Source organism: Temnothorax nylanderi, unplaced genomic scaffold (genome assembly GCF_030848795.1).
Source record: "Temnothorax nylanderi isolate EJ_2023f unplaced genomic scaffold, tnyl_v1.0 TNYL_tig0118_pilon, whole genome shotgun sequence".
Lineage (NCBI taxonomy): Eukaryota > Metazoa > Arthropoda > Insecta > Hymenoptera > Formicidae > Temnothorax > Temnothorax nylanderi.
This window is the reverse complement of record NW_027249180.1, coordinates 442220-463282: the sequence shown is the minus strand read 5'-3', so window position 1 is coordinate 463282 and position 21063 is coordinate 442220. Positions and strand designations below refer to the sequence as shown.

Genomic DNA, 21063 nt, shown 5'->3' with positions numbered 1-21063 from the left:
TGACAGACTAAAAGAATTAAAAAATCCAGTAAAAAATAAGTTTCAAAAAAACATCAACAGAATGTAATATCGAAGATTGCAGCTATGTATAACTGTAGCAAGATGATTTTGATGCAAGAAGTCATCATGTTTGAAATATTTTTGTCCAGTAAAATTATTATAATATTTATAATAAATGATACAAAATATATAATTATTGTATAAACATTTAAAAATTATTTAATATTATTAAGTACGTTTAAAAATTAATATGAAAACGCGATATAAAAAAATAAGAGTCATATAAAAGCATAAGACATAGTTTTAAGAAACTAGATTAAGATTTAAAAAGAAAATAATAATCTATGGAGACTGAAAGAAACAAAAGGTTTAGTAATTCTAGGAAGCAACAATAAAAATTGTTATTACTCTTGCTATAATATTATTCATAATCTGCAATATAATGCTAGAAATGTTGTACTGCACTGCGCAAAAGATTCGCAAGCTCTACATAAAAGCGACAGCAACGCATATAACGAATTTTTATCTTATTTCTGAAAGATGTAATGTTGTAAAATAACATTATTATTTATGAATAAATTAGATATAAAAATGTTTTTAATTTTTATTTATAGAAGAAATCTATAAATTTCAGGAAAATAATAATAAGAGTGGAAGTATTTTGAAGATTTTTATTAGATTTTTGAAAAACTTAAATACACAGTTATAACATACATAAAAAAAATCATAAAAGTTTTGCCTAAAACCTTTTTTTACATATATCTTATACCATGATAATTGCTTAGAATACAATCAAATATAAGCGTTATCCTTGAGAGGTTGTTCACTCGTTTTAAACCTTAAAATGAGCACATAAAGAAAGATATGTACTCTTAAATTGTTGTGTTTAACAATATATTTTAAGAATTAAATCGATTCCGAACAATTATGATATATAGTCTTTCTAAGACATAGAAGAAGCATATTATAATTGTCCGGAATTAATTGGATTCTTCAATTCTTGAAATATATTGTTAAACACAAAAATTTAAGCCTACATATTTTTTATACGCGCTTATTTTAAATTTTAAAGTGTTGTGAAATTATAAAAAAAAAACATCTGTATGATGTCTTTAAGACATCTTATTTCCTGATATATAATATTTTCGAAATATTGTTTTAATGTTACCGCGTCTTGATATAGTACATATTTATTGTATTATATTATCTTCTGTCTTATATATCTTCTATCCATTCTTCGTTAATAGCTGATATGATTTTGTCGTTGTCCATCATTGTGATATGATTACCTTCCACATAATGAATTTGCACTTTACCTTCGGTAACCTGAAAATAAAAGTTTCTTGTTATAAAGCTTCTTGTTATTTTTAAAATCATATAGTCTTATATTCCAAAAATATCTCTATCCAAATTAAATTTACCTTATGTAAACCATAATCCTCTTCAGTAAAAGAAGTCATCGGAAATGTGGGTTTTAGCAATGTTATAGGTGATTTAAGGCGAGGTAATGAAGAAATATCATAATCCTGTATAGCAACTATATGATTGTAAATTGTGAAATATATCAGTTTTTTATTTTCAGTGGTCAATACATCTACCTCGTTCGGGAAGTGAGCATAAAATATTTTTAATTTTTTGTTCCATGTGTCACATTCATTCAGCTCTAACGCAAGCTGTAAATAAGAAAATTTTATATGATTAATAATAATAATTGTGCCAAAATAACATCTGCGTTTTATTAATATAAATATAAAAATTTTATTGAATGTTTGAACTATGGTAAAATCTGTTATTGTTATTCTTATTTATTTCATTAAAATTCTTTAGACATTTATTAATACTCACTTATTGTGCTTTCTATCTAAAACTATTATTATTATTTAATCTTGACACATACACAAATATACAAAACAAAATGTAAAACAATTTGTTTTACTATTTCAAGATTCAAATACAATCTCTGAAGATATTCATGTTATAATGAATTATTTTATGTATGTGTTATTAATTTATTTAAATTTATATAAGATTAAAATTACATAAATAGTTTTTGCAATAAAAAATTAAAATGTGTTTCTTTATATCATTTACTAACCTTTTTCTTGTTAATTATAGTGTACATTTCCAATATACCAAGTAATACCACATTTTGTAACTCATCTGGCGAAGTACAGTCTAAATATTGATTAGTCCAAAATTTCATTTGATCGGGAGCTCCGTCTATTAATATTAACCGTCCTGAGAAATCTTTAGCTTCTAATAATCTTGCTAATTCAATGGCAATTAAGGATCCAAACGAATAACCCACTATTAGAAATTTCCTTTGATCCTTCATTTTCTTTAATATATGCTAAGAAAATAAATATAAATATATGTGTAAGCTGTGGTATAATACGAAAGATTTGTACCTCTAATTGTTAAATATTACTTATATATATACCTATAAACTATTTAAAAATAATCAAAATAAATATTTTAATTTAATTTAATCTCCTTACAGGCAGCAAATAAGCGGCTGATTTCATCACTGAATGACTTTCATCAGGAATATTAAGTACACCATGTTGCACACACGTTGTCGAAGATTTAATTCCTGATGCTATAGATTTATATACGCTTGAACATCCTTCGATTCCCGGTAAGAGAAATATATTGCCTCGATCAACCTCCTTGGTAACAAGTTCTACAAGAATATCTGGAACAAAGTCTGAATCCTTCACTTTTCGAATCAACATGTTGAAGCCTTCCAAATTACTTGGATCAATTTCATTTGTAGCTTGTATCTTTCCTTGTTCGGTTGTAATTGTCATTTGTCGAAGTTTAGCAAAATTTAGAGTTCTAATGTCTTGCGCTGTCAAGGAAATATCGAACTCTCTTTCCAACGTTTGCTTAATTTCTACTGCCATCATCGAATCCATACCCATTTCGGCCAATGGCATATTTGATGGTATTGCATTTATGTTCTTCAATCCTATTTTGTTTGAAATAAAGTAAGAATTGTATAATAAAATCAATTATATGTTATTTTATTTAATCTTTTAAAATTGAATATACACCAAAAATTTTAATCAATAATTAAATTGTTACATTTTTTTATATCTTTAAGCACTTAGCTATTTCAATACAAATGCTTAGTAAATGAAAGCATTGTTAATTATTGCCTAATTAGCACATATTGGTATGCATCTTATTTGAAATTTATTAAATTATTAGTCAATCTTCTAAAGTCGTAAAACGTTAAAAGAAATTTGAATTAATATAAGAGATACATGCGAGGAAAAGATTAATCTTCAAGTAATGAATTAAGAAGCGAAACTAGCGAACACAGACGATCTGTATGTCATTGAATGTATGTCATTGAAAAATGATTTTTTGACAAGTAAATGACTATATGTATATAAAAGTGCATTTCTTTAATCAACTACTTTTCTGTAAATAAAAATGCTTTAATTGTAGAAACTTAAATAAGTTATCAGTTTATTGAAAACTTAACGTTTTTTTCCCCAAAAAGTTTAAAGGAACAATTTTCTAAATAAAATTGTCTTAAAGAATTTTTTATTAATGTAAGACTAATAAAATTATAATATAATTATAATATAATTATATTTTGCTTCCTCATAGAGGAAGCTTTGTTTTCGTAAACCTCGTGTATGGACCTTTGATCACGTATAAAGCTAGCTCTAATCAACTAAATCTTAAAGAATTATATATGAAATAGGGGTAGAAAAAACTAAAGAATATAATAGATAGAATTAAAAAAATTGCTAATAATAAAGGGGTTACCGATTTATGTCTAAAAAAGTCAACGTAATGCTCTAAACAGAAAATGTTTATTATTCTCGACAACAATTGGCAACCAGTGTATGAAAAACGACTACGACCCTCAGGTTTGGGTCCTTATCAAGCAATTTCTTCTCTTTCTTTCTTTCAGATATCCCACTTTATGGCTGACTAGATTTCCGGAAAAAACAACTCTTTTTTCTTCTAAATATCAATTGCGATCTAAAAATTTTGATTAGAACCCAAGTTATACAATAATAATTAAAATGAGAGAAACACGTAGAGACTTAAAGGGTTAAGTCTACTGCAATTGTGAGAGATAGTTTTCCAAATATTATAAGCATTCCTGTAAATTTAATTTAGTGCAAAAAATATATTTTTTTAGATATTACCTACTTATTCCAATAAATATACTTGGAATAAGATTTTGATTTCACTCTTATTTCATGGCATTATATGTATTTAGTATATTTCTTTGTTTAGCGTTGTATAAAACTGCTTACCCATCATATGAGCAACTGTTTCATAAATATTCATTGATCCGCCAATTTTTGCTTTTTCAGCAACAACCATACTGCTTACGACAGGCCGATCTTGTAACAGAAATACTTCTAATGTCTCCAAACAGGAAGATATTCGTTGTTGCAATGTACCTCCAATAACCAATTCCTTATTTTCTTCTTGCATATCTGCCACGAGTCCGACATCACCAACAGCACCCCATTGTATCGCTAAACCATGTAATCCTTCTTTCATCCTCTTCTCACAAATTCTCTCCATTACGGAATTAGCCATCCCATAATTTGTCTGGCCTGCGTTTCCTCTTCCACACGACACGGAGGAAAAAACGACATAATGTCGAAGTTGTGGACAGAATCTTTCTCGACAATTCGTCCATTTTTTTCGTCATCCATGCTTTCGATTTGAATGAATCCTCGAACGTTTGCGGTGATTGATTTTGAAATATACAATCTTTTAAAACAACTGCAAGATTAAATATGGCATCCACTGGTGCTCTTTCTTCAGCAAATTTTAATAGGGATTCACAATCTTCATGTTTCAAATTATCATCGACTGTAACGATCTGTACATCCACACCGTAAGATCGCCATAGCTTTACTCTTGATTGCTGATAACCTGTTCTAATCCCGGTTCGTGATGTTAATACCAGATTTTTTGCACCTCGAAGAGTCAACCAATCTGCTAGTTCTAAACCAAATCCGCCAAGTCCACCCAAAATAACGTAGCATTTATGATCCAGACAATGATATCGTGGATGAGCGAGTAGTGGGGCATCCAAAGGCTCTTCCTCTTTGTGAACTCTGATAATTATCTGCGAATAAGCAATTAAGAAACAATGTGTGTGTGTACGTTTTTTCTATAAAGTAATAAATTATAAATAACAAAGATTCATATTTTATTTTATTATTGATATTGTTTCGCATTTTATTATTAATTTTATTATTAATTTTAATTAATTAATCATTAACGTTATTTATTAATATAAGTACAAAAAGTTTCTTGGTCAAATATAATTTAAATAAACCTACATTTGTTACTACCTTTATAGCATTAATTAGAAACAAAGAATTGTTTCTAATTTGATATGATAAAATATTCTGTATCATAATTACATATTTCTGTGTATATTAAGAAATAATTGTACCTTGCCAATATGTTTTCCAGCGGCCATATATCTAAAGGCAGCTTCTATTTCATTTCTTTCGAAGACTCTTCTGCATAGTGGTTTAATAGCACCGTCTTTTATACCTTCTGTTATTGTTTTCCACAACCTTGATTTTTGTTCTGCGTTTGAATAGAATAATTTGTCTAATAAAATGCCATAAAAGCTGATATCTTTAGAAAAGATAGATATATCCAAGGAATTATTGGAAACCATATCAAATTTTCCAATTTCTAGAAAACGGCCACCATTTCCTAAACAGCGAACAGATGCTTGTAATTTCTCTTCGGCTAAGGAATTCAATACGATATCCACCCCACGACCTTTTGTACGCTGCATAATCATTTGTTCAAAGCTTGTATCTCGAGAGTTTCCGATATGATCTTCGGGAATGGAGGGAAACGTTTCTCTTATAAACTGTCGTTTCTCGACAGTTCCAACTGTCGTAAACACTTCGCAATCCTTCGTGAAGCGCAAGATGGATCGCAGCTTGACCAATGCCTCCAGTACCAGAATGAATTAAGATTTTGTCTCCCTTTTTCATTTTACCCTTTATGTATAAAGCATAGTAACACGTGCTGTAAACACACGGAATTGTTGCTGCGTCTTCCATTGTCCACTTGTCAGGTATAATCCAACTAAGATATTTATCGGCCACAAGAATGTTCGTCATTCCTCTATGCATAAAAATTTTGAAAATATATTTATTTATCTAAACGTTACTTTAAAATGACGTATATCATTCATATTTTTAATTTAATATTAAATTTAAGTTAATGTTACTTAAATTGAAACGTTATTAATACTAATTAATGATACTCATATAAAATAGAAATTAATACTGTCAATTGCAAAAAGTTCTTTCTATCGCATATGTATTGATACTCTATATTTTACCCGTGTGAACATAATCCCATTATCCTCTGCTTATGCGTATTGAAACCAACAAATTCTAAGCCAATGAAACAGTCGTTACCGCGTTCGAACGGTGCGATAGTTTCAGCATTAAGTCTGCCAGTAGCTACCATGATATCTCTAAAATTAATAGACGTATAAATTACATTAACGAGATTTTCATGGTTAATGCGAGACATTCTGCTCTGTGCCCAGCAGAGAGTACTCATATCTCCTTGTACCTGTTATAAGTAAACATTAATTAATATTATTTATTATAAAATTTATAATAGAACATTTTAACATACCATCTGCGTAACGAAAGCCCTCTGAACAAGTTTTGATTCCAATGATGGTAATGGTAAATGCCTGTACGATCCCCAAACGTTACCGGAACGTATAACATTGATAGGTAGGTCCAACTGTAGCTGCTTCGTGTACAACGGTTCTTGCAAAGAAAATGTAGGCACTTTGTCATCTTGAATAAATACGCTTTTAATTATTTCGCCGCCTGGTTCTTTTCGCAAACAATTAATAAAACCGAGTAGCCCGCATTCGAAGTCTTCTTCCGAGACGAGAATTATCTCCGTATCTACACCAGTCTCGCTTTGCACATTCATGATTGATTTCAGTTTATCTACCCATGAAAATTCGTAATTGTTTACATGTACAATCCGCGGATTTCTCGCAATATTTCGCGTTTTTCTTAATAACAAAAGCTTCTTGTCATTTATTTGTTTTTCCAGTATGATATCCAACTCATACGTTTTCAGGAATGAATAATCGTAGACCGCACCGGATTCCTCCAAAGTCAGTAGAAAACCCTGTGGCATTAACAGAGACAGCAACTGTTTATATAATTTTTTGCTATTTTTTGTCAAAATATCGAAACCAAGGACTATCAAACAATTCTCGTCCTTCGACAACTTAGTAATTTCCGTTGTAGAAACGTTGTCGGGCAAAGAAATATTTGGGAATTTCTCGTGGGTCGTCACGAGTTTAGTGTTGTGTCGAATCTGCGGTAAATCATTTAAGATTTCACTAATAAGTGGAGAATTTAAATCTTCTGGTACTACTTTGTCACTATCATCGATAAATTCGATAATTTTAACATTTATCATATTGCAACATTCGAGTGCAATGTGCATCGACATTCTTATTGCATCTTGCAACGACATAGTACGTAAATCACGATGAGCAACAAATTTGTATTCTTCAAGAACGGTATTAACTACTTTTTGTCGGCGAGATATAGGTGTAGCCACAGTGCCACAAATTTCTATTCCTCCAGATATTATAGCGTCTAAAGACTTGTAACGACGAACAGAGAATTCTGCAACGTAGCGAATGAAATTTATTTGTCAGGCAATTGGCCGCATATTGTATCACTTATTTTACTTACGTCTATCTTCAAGTGAATAATCCTGAATTATCTGTATGTGATATTTCGGATCGATAGTCAGTTTGCGAATTCTTGTTGGAACATAAAAGCTTCTTGAGTTCTGTCCTAAAATCATCATCTGTAACATACTGTCCATAAATGCCACCCAATTACATGTCCATGCGATATGGCCGTTTGATCCAGTAACCGATGCGCTTTTTAATCCACGAAATGCGCCAGCATATTGATAACCGCGAAGTCTTAATTCCTTGTAGATGTCTTTTGTACTCATTTCTTCTTCACCATCGATACATTCAGCAAGATTAGCTAATATTTTTTCATTTTCAATATTGGTTGGAATTCGTACTGTTCCAGTAACAATAGCATTATCTCCTTCGATTATAGCAAACCTATTGCTACCTAGATATAGATGTAAATTCATTAAACGTAATATAATTTTATAAGAAATCAAAATTAATATAAATATGTCAATATGGAGCTGGACCTTACAAAAGCAGTTGACTTGTGAAAAGAAAGAAGATTCCGCGTTAAGATTAGTTATTTTCATATATTTTCTCTGCATATTTTTTACATTTTAATTATAGTATATATTGCGCCATAAAAGTAGCATAAGTTTTAAAATCTAATTAAAAAATAAAAAACTCACGCTAGAAAATTAGTTGTTTACGTAATAATATTACCTTCTTGGATCGAGAAAGTTAATTCGATCTCATTTTGTTGTGATAGCACTGTAGCACGAATAAAATTAACGTCTTCAAATACAATTGGTGTATTGATATATTCTTGGTTTCTTAACGATGCGATCATCTCCCAGATATAAAAAAGATACCCAGTAGCAGGAAATAAATTTTTTCATTAACGACATGGCCGTTAAATACACAAATTCTTCATTCAGATGTACTAATACTAATAACTATTTCGTTTTTGTCAATTATCTTTTTTTGACAATCTTGTATTACAAACAAATCTTCTAAATGATCCCATCTGCAATCGTCATTAGAAATTATTATATAATCTTCGTGTAAACGAACTAATTGTAGAAATTACTCAATTCAAGATTTGATGTAAAATTAAAGCACAGATTCTAAAATATCACTGTTATCTGCTCTTTGTAATAGGCATAAAAGGATTAACATATGTATAAGAATACATTTATCTTTGAGATAAGTAAGGTGATAGAATGTCTTCAAAATACAGAGATGTGATTTTGAAATTAGATGATAAAACCAACCAAGTTTGAAAAAGAGTTCAAAGTTCTAATTCGCTATTATATTGAACATGTTCTCTTCAGACTATTTCACCCTAAATATTTCACAATTTATGAAAGTGTTTATTTTTTCGATATAATTTGTCCATTTGTGCCTAAACAAAAAATATGCATACCTTATGAGAGGAGAAATCATTGGGGTACCGCGGCTTACAGGAAATTCCACTGTCGGATAGAGATTTGCAATTTGTGGCTGCAATCCTGCGTTATATAGTTTTCCGATAGATTCTAAAAATATCTCATTATTATGATCCTCGGTTTGTTCATATAGCGCTACGTTTGTTACTGTAGAGTATAAATAATTGTTTAAAATGTATTGAAGAATATTCTGAGAAGAAATTTCAATCGTCACTGTATCTTTTGGAACTGAACGTATCGTCTTTGCGAATAACACTGGAGTCAACAAGTGATTTGTATAATATTTTGAACATAACGGTATAGTATTGGAGTACTCGTGAGAGGATGTTGTCAGCCACCTTTGAGCTGTGAAACTTTTTTTGTGGTAATGTTCGGTTCAAGTATTCTTCAGACTTAGCTACAGCAGGTTTGAATGTAACGACTATGAAAAGGTATATAACCACAAGAAATTTCTTTTATAGGTATACTATTCGCCTAAAAGAATGAATGAAATCATAAGTATTATCAATTGCTTGTTTTAACAAAACAAATAAAGAAACTAGATAGAAGAAAGATTATATTGTTTATATAAGCATTAATATATACCTGCAATTTAGTGAGGAATGTTTTTATAGAATTCGTTGGTCCACTTACAATAAAATTAGAAGAACTATTGTAACAAGCTATATCGATATCCGAAGGACACATAACTTTTAAGGTTTCAAGGTCGAGATTAATTTCAGCCATGGAGCCATTAATTATTTTCGACTCGTGAAGGGCTAAACCGATGAAATATGCCGACAGAATCGTTTCTTCGGCCGTTAAACATCCATCGGCATATCCACAGATTAGTTCACCAATGGAGTGACCGATTATAAAATCAGGGACTACACCAATAGATTTTAAAAGATCAACTAATCCAATCTGCGATACATATAAAAAAAATAGCTTCCTATTTGGTTTAAATAAATATTAGAATTATGAAGTAATTATAAAGTAATTTTTTTTAATCATCTTTATAATATATGGTATATAAATATAAATATATATATATATTTGTGTGGGATTTCCTCTATATATATATATATATATAGAGGAAAGTCCCCTATTATGGGATAGGATCCTAATATGGGATATTATGTGATAGAATCTCATAATATGTCTCAGTGGAACCTATTAGTTTAGCAGAAACCTCGCTATCTCATATTAGGATACTGTCCCATAATAGGGGACTTTCCTCTATATATTAGGGTGGTCCTTATTTACTCGACAAAAAAAATTTTTTTTTTGCGGCAACCCCCAGAATGTTTCCAATTCGCAAAAAAAATAATCCCTGCCAAACTTCAGCTCGATCGAATAACGGAAACCCGTGCCCCCGGATTTTTAAACATTTGAGTTCTCTTGTATTAAACTGTTTATTCCATTAACATTGGTTTTTAAAGCGTATTTTCCGAAAATCCGGCCTAAAGCACTTTTCTTTTTTTAACATGTGTATCTTGCTTTTCTGCATCGTTTGAGACCTTATACGTCTCATTTAATCAATTAGGTAAATTGTTAATAACTAAAAAATAAATGATTAAAGCTATCAATCCTGAAAAAATATCGACAAATGAAAGTGTTAAGTGCGTAGTTATAAAAGCACACAATATTCCTAAAGTGCTAGAAAAAGATATTGAACATTTCGTAACTGCGAAAACAGCTGATTTTTTCGACAGATTTAATATTAGTCGGGATTTTATGCAGACTGACCCGTCAATCTGATCAGAAAACGACACTTTTAAAAAAGGTTTTCAAATTGTATCCAAATTAAAAGTTGTTAACGATACAGCGGAAAGAGGCGTTAAGTTAATGGAGGATTACAGTAAATTAATTACTAGAAACGAAGATCAAAAACAGTATTTATTACGAGTTGTGAAAAATTACCGCCGCCGCTTCCCTGACAAAGGAAACCTTATTATTGCAATAAATATTATTAGGTAACGTTAGCCACAAAAAATTGATTGTTTTTAATAAAGACATGAAATCTTTTAATTTTTGTTCTTCTTTTGACTCTAAACATACTACTATAATTTTTGTAGCCCATACATTTCTGGGGGGTGCTGCAAAAAAAATAAAAAAAAATTTTGTCGAGTAAATAAGGACCACCCTAATATATATACATATGGAAGAGTAAAAATCAGGGTGGTGTAAGTCAAATTTTTTTAAATATTTGACTTACACCACTCTGATTTTTACCCCTCCATATATATATATATATATATATAAGAGTTTTTTCTTTACCTGTAGTCCAATAAGACTCAATAAAAAATTAAAAATATTATCAAAAATATTTTTATTATCACTTGTTAAAATATCTGTAAGTGATATGCCGTAAGATCTCAAAACGATACCACATTTCTGGATTGTCTTGGCAAACACTGGGAATTTCATTAGAGCGCGACCTATTAAAATTATAATAAGATTTCTAAATTTCAATATATAGATATGTACAATATGTACATGCATCCGCGTATTTAGATATTTAGATTTTTTTAGTAATCGGTAAGAGTACGTAAGAAACTCTATAGCCTCTTCCAATATATGTAGTATTTGTTCTAGCATAAAATTTAATTTTACTTGTTAACTGTAATAATTTAAGTTCTTAATAAATAGTAAGCAATAAATCAAACTTTTATATATATATTATTATAAGTTTGTTAACATACTAGATATGTTATGATCATAATCGTAACACTCCATATTTATACGTTCTGTATACTTATATTTTATAACTTATATTCTATAACTTAAAATTCTTCTTTGTTGAATGTACATTTAAAATATTTTATAATAGTATTTACTTACTCATCCCAAACCATTGAGATCCTAATCCAGAAAATATAAAACAAATCGGTCTTCTGACATATGGAGTATGTTCTATTTTATTAATTGTATTATGAGATATTTTAGACTCAGTTATCATGTATCCTCTGTAAGGATGACCTTCTATATCATCATTATGAATATGATGTAGCAGAGATATAAACTCAGCATCTATTGGTCGATTTCGTATCCTGCATTCAGTAACAAGAATGTACATTTTATAATTCTTGGAATAATTTTACACACAAAAAAACGATAGTATTATCTTATTCTGCAGTGTTTTACTTTAGCAGTTATTAAATGTATTATTATTACTTAATATATTAAATAAATATATATTTAATACATTGACTTTTCTTTTTTGTGCAAATTTGAAATAATTTTGAAAGCGATTATGTACGCAAATATCTTTTTAGACCCTATATAAATACACGTGTGTATATTTAATTGTTATGTTTGTTATATTTATATGATAATACAAAAAACTAATGTCAAAATTATTTCTGAAATAAATGAAATAAGCCATTATAATATTTGCTTACATCATCTAAGATGGTTTTAACTGCTTCCTCCGTACGACCAGACACAGCTACAAGTCTAGGTAAGTCATCATTCAAAGCTGCATTGTTGATTTTTTGTTTAGGATTTGATTTTAATAATATGTGGCTATTAGCCCCTCCAAACCCAAAAGAATTGATAGCTACATAACCACCCTCCCATTCTGTTGGTTCAGTAACGATCTTTATTCTTCCTTCGATAATAGCAGTTAACTCTTTTCGCGGACGCTTGAAGTGTATAGTAGGCGTAATTATACCAGTTTCCATCGCTAATAATACCTTTAAGAAATCATATCCTTTTACTAACAGTAATCATAGTAATTATTTTATATAAATGTATTATATACATATGTAGGGTAGAGCGGGGTCAAAAGTAACGCGGGGCGAAAGTAACAACTCAAATATCTACAGTTATAGGCATAGATGCGCATGCGTCTGTTGGTTAACGGATGAAGCTGAACAAGTTATAACGTGTCTCAGAACGCCTGCGGCCTGGGTATTGAGTGGACGTGTGCAATAAATAAAATATGTTTTGAGGCCGTAAAGTAGTTTCTTCTCTCCGACAATCTTAAACTTTTAATATAATATATCCACTGCAAATAAGTACTTTTTCTTTTAGGTTATATTTGAGTTTCGTTATTTTTGCTTATTATAATAATTATTACTTATTCATTTTTGGCATTTTATTATTAAAAATTTTAAGTCAAAGTTCAAAAACATATTCGGGACGATTGTAACATTTGTGATTCAAAGTAATTTTTATTTGTACTAGTCCTTAAAGACATTGTGTTCCTATCATTTAAAAATATACAAAAAATGTTTATAATTAAATGAACAAAGTTAATGTTTTCTATAATTGATATAAAGAAGTTATGTTTTAATAGAATAAGATTTTATTTTACTTCTTTTGTATGAGAATATGAATATTTTAGTTTGTTTTTGTTAATATAAGAGAAATTATATTATTTTTTATTGAATAAACATTTTTTATTTTGATTATTTAAAACTGTTACTATCGATCCCCTATAGTGTTGCAACCGACCCGGAGTCGGGGGCGATTTTAATATTTTCCCTCGTTTATGTTTTTGATTAATAATTCTTATTTGGTTTATCACAAGATTTATATAGGAGGATTTCCATAAAGTAAAATGATCACATTAACTTAGGATATCAAGAGTTTTTCTTTTACTGTAATAGTTTTTCCACAATCAAGTTCTAAAGTCAAATTGTTACTTTTTTGACCCCGCTCTACCCTATTATAATTGTAACAATATAAAAAAATATAAATTGCTATAATCACATTTTAAGCAAAGTCAGTGTTAAATCATTTTATTACAAATGTACCTTTGCGATTTGACAAAAGCCACTGGCGGGTTCGGAATGTCCAATATTCGATTTTACCGAGCCCATCAATAAAGGAGTGTCTCTTTTAGCGCATAAAGATTGGTCAATGGACATAACTTCTACGGGATCACCAGCAAGAGTACCAGTTGCATGGGCCTCTACGTAAGATAACTCACTGGGCATGATTTCACATTCCTCGTAAAATTTATTCAACAATATTTTTTGCTTTTCGACCGATGGAAAGGTAATACCTTCTTCTTTAAAACCATCGCAATTTACTTTACCGTGTACGAGGGTTGCATATATTCTTCTTGCATTTTTTGCCTTTTGCAGATATACTACCGCGACCGTATCGCTACGCATATATCCGGTGCCTTCCTCGTCAAAGGGTTTGCAGTAACCATCAGAAGATAGAACCCCTAGAAGGAAATTAATTCATGTTATTAAATCTTGTTCTTCAAGCTTCGATTCAATATCTAAATGTAAGGATAGAAAGGAAGCATGGAACATTATAGACAAAGAGTGCGATTGTTTCACAGAGCACGTTATTGGATAAACAAAAACGTAAAATAATAACATAATCTTAATATAATCTTAATATAATTCACACACAACAAGAGTTTGTTGATTTCGATCAATTTAAAATACGAGGTTATTCTCGTCCGATTTGGCGTGGAAATTACTCAGATACATCGTATTAATATAACAAGAACGACATATAATCAATTATCTGAATCAATGATTATTTAAAATCTGAAATTTGCGTAAAGATGGAAATAAATGAGATATAAATAAACATATAAAAAAATGTTTATGATCCATACAATATATAATATACACTATAATAAGATATAATAAAATAAATACATACCTAGATGGTAAAATTGAAATTGTACATGAGGATGGAGGCATAGATTGGCGGAAGCGATAATGGCCGCGTCGCACTCTCCGGACCGAATCAGCTCGTAAGCTTTCACTACAGCAACGTTACTTGAACTGCATGCACTTTCAATATTATGCGATGGTCCAATAACGCCGAGCCAGTAAGAAATTTTATTTGCCATGAGAGAAACGTTGCATTCAATCATAGGTAATCCAGCAAACTAATCACAATACATATTTCTAAATATATTTAAAGTATTAAAATGTACAAATAATAAGTTAAATGTTTATTTTTAAAACTGCTTAAAAATTTATTGTATATAATTTATCTATACTTCTCATACAGTAAGGAAACAGATTTTTATCTTTAAAACAAGAATTTTACACAGTTATCATTTCTTTAAATAAATTTCTTTTGATTATGTGTTTTATATATTAATTAAATATGTCATACCTGAGATGTACAGGAAAAATGTCCTTGAGTCTCAAACGCAGAAATTGCTGTAAAAACACTCGTCTTTGTTCCCCGTAATTCTTTTGGGTTTACGCCCGCATCGATAATTGCTTCGTAAGTATGCTCGAGTAACATTCTAGTCATAGGATCCATTATATGAGCTTCTGTTGCGGGTATATTGAAAAATTCTGAATCGAATTTCTCGATATTGTTGACTTTACCGATTCGATGGGGCATATTATAAGCTATATAAAAAATAAATATATTAAAAAGTAACAAGTAAAAGGAGGCTTTGACAGTACAATGCGGTTGACAAAGCGTACGTTAACGTAAGTTAACGTTATAATAACTAATATATATAATTATACATCGGACATTTCGTTTTGAATAGTCAGATCTTCAGCGGTGACAACTAAATCAAAATAATCTCACACTCTCCAATGAGAAATAATTTCAAAATTTGGTGGTCTAAAGTAGTAGTATAATCTGCGAGAAAATTCAAGTAAAACTTAGAGCCTCCGCACAAGGCTCTCGTATTGTAACGTAGCGTAACATAACATAGATCAACGCACAAGAAACGTATCAATTACTGCGTTGTATATACGTTTCTTGTGCATTGACTCACGTTATGTTACGTTATGTTACCAGACGAGAGTCTTGTGCGAAGGCTCGTAGTCTATCCCTATAATATCATAGTTTATAATATAATTGAAATAGAAATGACAGTCAGAACTTCAACGACAAGAGAGAAGTAAATTAAATCACCCATCAGTTCATAAAATGCGAAAATGAGGTCATATTTTATAAGAATACTTATATAACACTGGGGAACACGGATTTTTTGTCGGGCCAATGGCAACTGATTCTGATAGATTTTTTTCCGTAGAATCCAAATCTGAAAACGAAAATAATGAATTGGCTCTATTTTTTAAGAAATACGGTGCTCCCGTTGTTTTTCTACAGATGTTCAAAAATGACCAAAAACACGTTTTTTGGCACTTTTGACCCCGTTTATTTAAAAAACCAAAGCCAATTTAGTATTTTCAAGGCCAGATTCTTATTCTGCGGAACCAAATTAGTAAAAAATACCTATTCCCTTACAAACAATATGAAAACGATAAGATTTTGTTGACCAGTGTAATATATATACTTATTTCTACATAAAAAATAATAATGTTTTTAAGGATTTATAATATGCATCTGGATCGTTTTCAATTATGATATTAGAAATAACGAAGCCATGAAAATGTTTAAATTAATGAAATATAATTTATAATTTTCGACATAAATTACGAGGATTGTTTTCGTTATATATGTATATATTGTGTACGTATATGTAGGGTTACACAATTTTCTTGGATTCTAATATCGTTTTTAAAAATTATTGGATTAGGTATTGCAAATCTTTAATTACGATTAATATATACGATAATATAAAACGAATATTTTTCCTAATAAGTTTTGAAAATATAAGGAGGTTGGTTGCCGTCACATTGCGGGGCAGGCGGCGAGAGGGGACGATTGCGAGAGAAAACTCTAAATAATCAAATTTTTCGACGCATGAAATAAACGAGTTTTAGCAAATAAATATGTGGAATGCATTTAATTAGCTGTTTCTTAAGGTTTTAAATTAAGGTTCTTAAGGTTTTAAATTAAGGTTTTAAAGTTGTTTGTACAATTAAAATCAAAATGCGTTGAAATGTGGCAATATGCTGTTTTATTTTTATAATTTTTTGATAACTATCAGTCTTCGTAAAAGTCTTTCCTAAATATATAAAGAATTATTTGCATCTATTCTCATTAAATTCTTGTCATTTTTAATAGGCTTTCGAGAGTTACATTACAGGTGTCGTAATATTTTTGCGTAATTAATTAATTACTCGACAACCATGCAGACAATTGTCTTCAACTTTGGCATGGACGACAGATTCCCATATAGAAGAATATCCTCCATAAATTTGAACAACATATTGACAACATATTGATTTGAACAACCAACCTCCTTAATATTAAAAAAAAAATTTATTACAGTTATTCCACCGTCCATGATCGCTCGATCCAAGATCCGCCTTGTTAAAAAGATTTTCTTGAAATTCTTTTAAATTGTCGCTATTAGGAAATCGGCCAGCAATACCAGAGATTACGATTTCTTCTTCAGCATCGACGCTGATATACAAGTTCGGTCGATTCATAGTATCTTTATTTTTTCGAAACAGACAAATTCTACAACAAAATGTCATTATTTATTTTTTGAAAAAACAGACATAAATGTAAAATAAAGAAAATAATCAAATACAATTTAATATTATATACATATACGTACCAATAGGAAGTGGAAGCACCGTGGCAATTGAAACATTCAAGAGTGAAGTCGAAACTAAATCATATCTCCTCTATATTTATAGTTTCTGTGTTATATATGTATTATACTTCTACATACATGATAATGACGAAGCCGATTAAAATTGTAAATGTTTGAATAGCTGACGCGCTTCCGTTACGATATATTTCCCACACAATCGTGGAAATTATTGAGGAGTTTGCCAATGCGTAGTAACAGAATAAGTTCAGAAAGAGAATATCAAAAAATTACTATGTGTTATCATTTTATGTTTGTGAGTATTATTATTGTGTGAGTTTTAGATATGTTGTGAAATAATTTAATTAAAAAGGTAAAACAATTGTTATTTTAATATCTGATATGTAAAATATAATTATTATTTATATTATATATTATACAATATATCTTCACGTAAGTATATGAACTAACATAGTTAGAACATTCTAAGTTTATTGAAAAAAAATGTTCTTTATATATTTTACATCAATTATTTTCAATTTAAATAGAGATATACAAGCTAGAATATATGCTGGCAAGCGTAAATCTACTTATTGTACGAAACTTGCACGCATACACGCACGCATTGTATTTGCCCTAATTTTGATTTTATTCGGATTCTTTTCACTAACTGAATATTCAATATATTAACTCACAAGTTATAGCCTAAATGGAATAAACTAAACTTTAAAATTAATTCGAAGATACGAAGTTACGAATATACGTTTTTTATTCTCGCGTTCTCTGAACTCTGGTGAGTGTGTGACTTTACTTCTCTTTGTCCTGACTGTTATTTCTGTTTCAATCATATCACAAACTATGATTATTAATCAAGTTTCACTTAAATTTTTTCGTGGAAAGTTTCACTGCTGATTATTCTTTGATTTTGACTGTTAGCACATCGCTGAAGACGACTCAAAACACAACCGAACCGTCCGATGTATTATAATTATGTATCTTATTAGTTATTAAAGGTTGGTATAACGTTAATTTACGCACTGTTGACCGTGTCCCAAATCTTTTTACTTGCTACTTGTTAATTTCATTATCGAGTTCTTAATTACTTACCCATTTATTTTAATATAAATATATTATAATTATTTTGCATCGTATTCTGCGCATGCTATCGTGTACTGACCTAACACATTGGAATATCCTTTTTCAGATTTTATTTAGACACATACACATATAAATACATAATTCACGCGTGCAATATATGTATAAATGAATATTGATTTTAATTTTAGACATTGTCATCTCTACTTTGCATAATGTACCTGTTCTCGCATTTACGCATTCACAATATGAATAATATCCGCTAAACTTTGATATCTGATGCATATGTAAAATCATTTTTCATTGTCAAGCGATGTCAAGTAAACGGAAAAAACCACTAACTACGTCAATGCATAAATGTCAAGGTGCTATGTATACCAAGTTTGTCTGGAACTTTTCGTCAAGCTTTTGAGTAAAATATCTCTGAAACTTAACCAGCTTTCTGATAATTTAAGGGCATTTTTCTGACATAATCGATATAAGCTGTGGATTGCGAGTTGTTTAACCAGTCCGAATAAAATCGGTGCAGTCAATTCCGAGATTTTGATTACGTAAAAAGTGATATTTTTTGCGTTCTAGTTTCAATTTTAGTCATATCAACACATTCAGTGATTTTGTCCCTCAAAAGGTTTTTAGAATGTGTACATACAATATTATTAAAATTATGCAATGTAAGTAAACATTGATATGCATACAATATATACGTAATAATTTCTGATGATGCTGGCAAGACAAACCAGAGAGCGTGGAGGAGGAGGAAAAAAGGGAAGGAGGAAGAAAGAGGGAGAGGGAGATTGAGCTTTATTAGCCTTCTCTTAGCTATTTTTTACATCAAATGTCTTTACATCAATTCTTCTACATGAGGTACAATATATTCTTTTAACATACGTTTAAATGGTTCGATTCTTTCACATTGCTTTAACCCTTCGTAGTCACACTTCTCTAGAATATCATTCTAGTCACACGGGGTCATATTGACCCCGTCGATTTTTAATGGTTGCCATTTTAATAGTATCGGTCCGATCGGGTTCAAATAATTCTGGAACATACCTTGAACATTCTAGAATATAAAACAACTGCGATTTTGTGAGAGATCAAATGGCAACATGTTGAAAAAAAATCGTGAACGAGTACATGATTAACGGTCTCTACCTATAGAGGATACTTCAAACTCTTGTAGATAGCGTGCCAAACTCCATTTTAAGCCAGGCACTTACCGACATTTAGCTTCAAACTTGAGCTGGGGTCAAATTGACCCAGTGTGACTACGAAGGGTTAATTCTGTCGTTATACATACCGATAAGTCTATATCGACCTAATTTACCTAAATAGAAATCTCCTGACCGATAAGTCTATCGACCTAATTTACCTACTAGATCGATAATAATGCGCGCGCGACTTATTGGAAATCAAGAGCCATCTACCGTTAAAAGTAGTAAAAGTTACGTTTCTCTGATTGAGAGACGACGACGTATCTTAATAAAAAATTTTCACATTTGGACTTTGCGTCGCAATATCTCCGCTCGTAGGGCACGTAAGGGAAAAATAAAAACACTTTTATTATATAAATCGATCCCAAGCTATCGATCAAGCCTACTTAGAACTTGATCCGTTCACTCGTTATTGAGATCTCAACATCTCGAGTACTCGCAACTCGTCGCGTCGCGTAAAAGAGTCACGGTGCGGTCTCGCTTCGCGTATACTTGGCGCGAGACACTACCGTGTCTCTTGATTCGTTTGAATATATTCTTAACAAATAATATGTAACACGTTATAATATTTGGATTCAATATCATATGATCTGTGAAAATCAATTCCGGATGATAAGCTTCCTAATAGTGTGTAGTTGTTTAGCCAACTTTGATCGCATATAACTAAAAAATTATTGTAATCGATTCTGATTAATATTGTCGATTAATTGATACCTAAGATACGCTATTAAAGTACATATTGTAGGTATACATGGTAATTATGAGATATCCTATACACCATGTAACATTGATCGTAACTACACTGTTAGATCTTTCAGATTGTATCGGTTAGAAACGATAAAAACAGCATCGAGAATCTATACGCTGATAAAGAGCAATTTGTATTACACATTATAGTTACAATTGTCATTCTCATATACATGTTTCTAGCGAACTATGCCGGGCAAGAAATCACCAACACTATGTTAGTAACCACTGCTAGTGGAAATGGAGACTTATATAGCTTAAAAAGCTTATAAGTTTAAGATTGAGATATGCTATATTTTTCTACACTTCTTTAGTCATCAACTTGTCTCGTCATTTAATTGTTTGTAGATATAATGTTCGTTGGTATAGAGCATCGTTACATATACAAAAGCTGATATTATTTCTGTTACAAATGGGCAGTAAATCTTTCGGCCTGAATGTGGGCGGATTGTTTGTAGCATCTCTAAA

General features: G+C 30.4%; 1 protein-coding gene across 1 annotated transcript; it reads right to left on the bottom strand.

The window, feature by feature from the left end:
* Positions 1–1188: 1188 nt before the first annotated feature.
* Positions 1189–17694, bottom strand: LOC139776392 (fatty acid synthase-like). The gene is given in 25 exon segments (XM_071712987.1): positions 1189–1326; positions 1422–1673; positions 2096–2350; positions 2499–2971; positions 4284–4653; positions 4655–5113; positions 5447–5923; positions 5925–6141; positions 6362–6600; positions 6667–7691; positions 7761–8159; positions 8441–8614; positions 8617–8744; positions 9144–9502; positions 9504–9572; positions 9574–9639; positions 9751–10068; positions 11425–11585; positions 11989–12196; positions 12549–12842; positions 13908–14326; positions 14779–15010; positions 15244–15488; positions 17273–17466; positions 17567–17694. Coding segments are annotated over 24 exon segments (7113 nt in total). The 5' UTR covers positions 17436–17466; positions 17567–17694; the 3' UTR covers positions 1189–1215.
* Positions 17695–21063: the final 3369 nt, after the last annotated feature.